At 51.8% G+C, this 6,000-nt stretch overlaps 1 protein-coding gene across 3 annotated transcripts in view; it reads right to left on the bottom strand.

Moving 5' to 3' along the window:
* The window catches only part of EZH1 (enhancer of zeste 1 polycomb repressive complex 2 subunit), a 38,785-nt gene extending 33,556 nt beyond the window's left edge, over nt 1-5,229 (bottom strand). Inside the window, exons 1-2 of one of the 3 annotated variants that reach the window (XM_069953958.1) lie at nt 5,016-5,229; nt 3,457-3,569 (exon numbers count right to left, since the gene is read on the bottom strand). In XM_069953958.1, the coding sequence (XP_069810059.1) occupies nt 3,457-3,500 (44 nt within the window). In that variant the 5' untranslated portion in view covers nt 3,501-3,569; nt 5,016-5,229. The remainder of the gene's footprint in view (nt 1-3,456; nt 3,570-5,015) is intronic. The other 2 variants (XM_069953957.1, XM_069953959.1) reach the window with 2 other exon arrangements.
* Between the last annotated feature and the right edge of the window lie 771 nt (nt 5,230-6,000).

Below are 6,000 nucleotides of genomic sequence, written 5' to 3'. Positions count from 1 at the left end.
GGTGAGGGGATGATGGAGGTGATAGAGGAGGTGAGGGGATGATGGAGGTGACAGAGGAGGGGGATGATGGAGGTGACAGAGGAGGGGGATGATGGAGGTGACAGAGGAGGGGGATGATGGAGGTGACAGAGGAGGGGGATGATGGAGGTGACAGAGGAGGGGGATGATGGGGGTGACAGAGGAGGGGGATGATGGGGGTGACAGAGGAGGTGAGGGGATGATTGGAGTGACAGAGGAGGTGAGGGGATGATGGGAGTGACATAAGAGGGGATGATGGGGTGACAGAGGAGGTGAGGGGATGATGGGGGTGATAGAGGAGGTGAGGGGATGATGGGGGTGATACAGAGGATGATGGCGGTGACAGAGGAGGTGAGGGAATGATGGGGGTGATATAGGAGGTGAGGGGATGATGGGGGTGATAGAGAAGGTGAAGGGATGATGGGGGTGACAGAGGAGGTGAGGGGATGATGGGAGTGACAGAGGAGGGGGATGATGGGAGTGACAGAGGAGGGGGATGATGGGAGTGACAGAGGAGGGGGATGATGGAGGTGACAGAGGAGGGGGATGATGGAGGTGACAGAGGAGGGGGATGATGGAGGTGACAGAGGAGGGGGATGATGGAGGTGACAGAGGAGGGGGATGATGGAGGTGACAGAGGAGGGGGATGATGGAGGTGACAGAGGAGGGGGATGATGGAGGTGACAGAGGAGGGGGATGATGGGGGTGACAGAGGAGGGGGATGATGGGGGTGACAGAGGAGGGGGATGATGGGGGTGACAGAGGAGGTGAGGGGATGATTGGAGTGACAGAGGAGGGGATGATGGGAGTGACATAAGAGGGGATGATGGGGTGACAGGAGGTGAGGGGATGATGGGGGTGATAGAGAGGATGATGGGGGTGACAGAGGAGGTGAGGGGATGATGGGGGTGACAGAGGAGGTGAGGGGATGATGGGGGTGACAGAGGAGGTGAGGGGATGATGGGGGTGACAGAGGAGGTGAGGGGATGATGGGGGTGACAGAGGAGGTGAGGGGATGATGGGGGTGACAGAGGAGGTGAGGGGATGATGGGGGTGACAGAGGAGAGGATGATGGGGGTGACAGAGGAGAGGATGATGGGGGTGACAGGAGAGGATGATGGGGGTGACAGAGGAGGTGAGGGGATGATGGGGGTGACAGAGGAGGTGAGGGGATGATGGGGGTGACAGAGGAGGTGAGGGGATGATGGGGGTGACAGAGGAGGTGAGGGGATGATGGGGGTGACAGAGGAGGTGAGGGGATGATGGGGGTGACAGAGGAGGTGAGGGGATGATGGGGGTGACAGAGGAGGTGAGGGGATGATGGGGGTGACAGAGGAGGTGATAGGGCCGGATTTAGCATCGGGGGTCTAATGGGGCAGAAAAATCCTATGCAGACCTGAGAGGGATCCGGGCAGCTGTCAGTGAACCGGGCCGGCGAGGACTGGTGGTGCGCGGGGATCCCCCGCTCCGGGCTGTGACAGGAGTGGAATGCAGCCTGGGAGATGGGGCAGCCCCGGCGTCCAGGGCCACCAGGTGGAAACAGCGGCGGCGGCGGCGGGCGGTGGACGCCGGGGCTGCCCCATCTCCCAGGCTGCATTCCACTCCTGTCACAGCCCGGAGCGGGGGATCCCCGCGCACCACCAGTCCTCGCCGGCCCGGTTCACTGACAGCTGCCCGGATCCCTCTCAGGTCTGCATAGGATTTTTCTCGGGTCCGGCAGCCGCAGGGGGGACAGCATGCAGCAGACGCTGCTGTGCCCTGCTCCCCCTGCCATCAGCCTTACTCTCTCCATCTTTCCCCCGCAGCATCTCTAAACCTGTTCCCCCACAGAACGCTGCTGAGCTGCTGCTGGGGGAAAGAAGGAGAGAGCTGCGGTGACTGGTGCCGGGACATTGCTGGGTGATAGCAATGTCCCGGCACCCAAAGCAAAAGTTTATTCAATTTCTCCCCCTCCGGCGGGGGGCGGGGGTGGAGAGAGAGCTGCACACAGTTCTCCTGTACAATCACTGTGCGGTCTCTCTCTCCTCCCCGATTCTCGGGCTGGGACCTCAAGAAAATGGCGCCGCCACCCGCCCCATGTACTGTAGCTGTGTACTGCGCATGTCTATGCACATGCGCAGTACACAGTGACGGAGCCTCCAGTGAAGTGAACCAGACGGACTCCGTCGGTTCACTTCAATGATGTGGAGGTGCCGTATAGTGTCTGTGTGTGTGTCGTGAAATGACGTCACACACAGACACTATAAACATGGCAGCCCCCTGTGCAGCAATACATTTTAGAAAAAAATACTGAAACACTACATAAAAAAAAAAAAAAAAAACATCCAACAGACTCATTTATACTTAGTACTTTTCATTAAAAAATTTTCAAAAATGTGACACTGTCCCTTTAAGCCCCTATTACACGGGGCTACAGAGTAGCGCCTCGTTCCCGGCTCGCTGTCGCCACTACTGCACACAGCGGCAGCAAGTGGGTGAGTACAGGGGGGCTGTCTGGGTGATCACTAGATCAGCTGGGCAGCCCACAGAGGATAGCGGTGGTCTGCTGCCGCCGCTCCTATTCCGCAGGGCGATGGCAGCAGATCGCTGCTATCACAGTCGTTTGTTTTTTAACATGTTGAAAGACAAACGACACCACGGTCAGCCGACATCATTCATGTCGGCTAATCGTTGCCTTTCTATTACACAGGATGATTATCGGCCGATAATCGTTTAGTGTAATAGGGCCTTTACGGGCTGCTGATTGGCGGTTGTCTATCTATTCTATGTATATACTGTGTATAGGCAGGGCAGTGTCATTCAGCAGCTGGAGGGCGGGGGGAGGGGTGTGGCACAAAGCCTATTCTCCTGCATAGGCTAGGTTCACACTGCGTTTTCAGCATCCGTTTAACGCATCCGTTTTTTTGCAAAAAACGCATGAAAAACGGATTGCAAAAAACGGATTCATTTGTGTGCATCCGTTTTTCCATTGACTTCCATTATAAAAAAAAACGGATCCGTTTTTTTTGGCGGACCAAAACGGACCAAAAAACGTTGCTGACCCTATTTTTCTGGACGTTAAAAAAAACGGATCCGTTAAACGGATGCTGAAAACGCAGTGTGAACCTAGCCATATTAGGAGAACAGCTGAACAGAATGATGTTATGGTGCGTTTACACAGAGAGATTTATCTGACAGATTTTGGAAGCCAAAGCCAAGAATGGATTTGAAAACAGGATACATCCCAGTCTTTCCTTTATGACCTGATCCCGGATTACAGTCTGTTCCTGGCTTTGGCTTCAAAGATCTGTCAGATAAATCTGTCTGTGTAAACGCACCATTAGTCTGTTCAGCATTTCTGTCACTAGTTCATGCCGCCCTCATTTAAGGCGGAGTACACCTAATGGCAATCTACAAGCTATGCAGTGTGCCGATATAGATGTATAGATTAGTGTATACCTCGGTAAAGAGCTGCCAGAATCCTTGATGGTTACAGACCTCATTTTTTTTCTAATAAGAAATTCTTCCTAGTGAGAAAAGAACATGGATTTTTTTCTTGTGGGTATCCAAACCTGGAAAGAGAAAGCGGTAATGCAATAAAACTATGACACTATTACTTAAAGGGGCAGTTCACCCAAAAATAAAAACAAAAAAAAAACATGTTTTCTTTCAAATCAACTGGTGCCAGAGATCTGTAATTTACTTCTATTAAAAAAATCTCCAGTCTTCCAGTACTTATCAGCTGCTGTATGTCCTGCAGGAAGTAGTGTATTGCTTCCAGATTTCAAGCTGCGAGTTTGCAGCTAAATCCACTGCGAATCCTGCTACTGTGATTTTCAATGGTGTTACATACCCGCAGTGGCGGGGAGGGAACGTGCACTGATTGGCTGAGCGGGAGCCGGGAGCCTCACATGCAGCTGTGGCGCCAAGCAGGTAATGTATGATGCGGAGGGTTAAAGGGGCCGGCGTTACATACTCACAGCGTAATGAAAATTGTGCTGCGGGTATGTAACCCCATTGAAAATGACCGTAGCAGGAATCGCAGCGGATTTCGCTGCAAACTCGCAAAGTGAAATCCTCTGCAAATCCGTTACGTGTGAAGCTACCCTAACTGTATTTTCTCCTGATAAGGGACAGCGTCAGCAGTTAAAGGGACAGCGTCAGCAGTTAAAGGGACAGCGTCAGCAGCCAACAGCACTTGCCTGGGCTGCCAAGCAATGAACCCAGAATTCCAGATGCCCCAATGGGGGCATTCGTGGCGGAGTCCCGCACCATTATAGTACATGTTCTATTCATTTCTGAGCCTATTTTCTGGAAAAATCCTGCAGGTTATCTGTGCCCAATAGAATCCTATGGGTCAGAAAAACTATCCAGACAGGTTTTCCTTAAAGGGGAACTGTCAGCAAGTTAGACTAATCTAACCTGCTGAAAATCAACTAATGCACGCTGGGCACCGAGGAGGAAGGTATGTGTCTTACCTTCCTCCTACTCTGGAGCACCGTTAAGAGCACTGCCCCATCCGCTCCATTGATTATCATCAGAAGGAACGGGCTTGGTGCCAAGGGGGCGGGGCAGTGCTCCTAACGGTGCTCTGGGAAGCTGCTAGAAAAACGGTAACAGTGCAGAGGAGGAAGATAAGACACACACCTTCCTCCTCAGCGCTATAGGGCGCTATCAGTGGGTTAGATCCGTCTAAACTGCTGATAGTTCCCCTTTAAGTGTGAAGGGGCCTAAGGCAGGAAAAGGGAACTTATTGCTCAGGACTCCATGATGGAGGGGCGGGCCCTGGAATCTGTATATTGTATATGAGGGGTCTGTAACCTTTGGCTGTCAGGGGATGATAGGAGTTGTAGTGTTTGCACAGCAGGATAGCACTATAGGCACTTATATATATATATATGTGTGTGTATATATGTGCAGACCTCTGCAGGGAGATGGTCACTAATAGGTTCCCATGCACACGCGGCGGTTCCTCCCCCGTCAGCTGCCGCAGCGCCTGTCACCCGCTGGTCACACACCTACCTGGTCCTCCTCCTCGCCCACACAGCTCTGCCTCTCCTCTCCGCTCAGGCTGCGTTCCTCCACTCTGTCAGGCTCACCAAGGGACGGCCGCCATGTTGTCGTATTCCTAACTGCGTGCTTGTCAGGCACTCGAGCTCACTGACAGCAGAAGCCATCTTGCTAAGGGAACACAGAACGGAGAGGCATACAGGGAGTTTAGACCTTGTCAGCCAATCAGGAGGCCGCGACTTGAAAATGGGTGGAGCTAGCCTAACGAGTAGGCGGGGGACGAGCGGACCACAACAACTACTAGTGTGAGAACCCGGAAGTTTGCGTTCCATGACTCGCTTCAAGGTTTTTGACAGCTGTTGCAGCCATTTAAACAAGATGGCGGCTGGTTGCCATAGGGATTGCTAAATGTCTATACTTAGTATTATTATGAAATATAAATAAGGTTACAGCCCCCACACAGTGCATATAAGTCTATAGTCCCATATATTCCCCTACACTCACAGCAAACATCTGCAACCTTTGGAAAAGAAAAAAGGATTGAGTTTTTTTTTTGTTTTATTAAAAAGCCTGGTTTGTTATGTTATCAGGTCCCGCATATGTTTGAGAAATGTACCAAACCTAATGACTAGGTGACTACATCAGCTGAATAAAAGGGGTTATCCTGTGCTACAAAAACATGGCCACTTCCTTCCAGAGACAGCGCCGCTCTTGTCTCCAGTTGTCTCCAGTTCAGGTGTGGTTTGCAAGTAAGCTCCATTCACTTCAATGGTACTGAGTTACAAAACCTGCACCCAAACTGGAGTGGTGCTGTCTCTAGAAGAAAGTGGCCATGTTTTTTGTAGCGCTGGATGACCCCTTTAAACTCTTATTAGCCCATCGAGCGTACGCTGCAGTGTAAATGGGCAACCTTTCTTGACAGTATGATGACTTAGGCTATGTTCACAAAACGTATATATTTTCTTGAAATCACAGCCGTTGTACAACGGCCGT

Source organism: Dendropsophus ebraccatus, chromosome 14, assembly GCF_027789765.1.
Source record: "Dendropsophus ebraccatus isolate aDenEbr1 chromosome 14, aDenEbr1.pat, whole genome shotgun sequence".
Classification (NCBI taxonomy): domain Eukaryota; kingdom Metazoa; phylum Chordata; class Amphibia; order Anura; family Hylidae; genus Dendropsophus; species Dendropsophus ebraccatus.
This window is presented reverse-complemented; position numbering and strand designations above follow the sequence as displayed.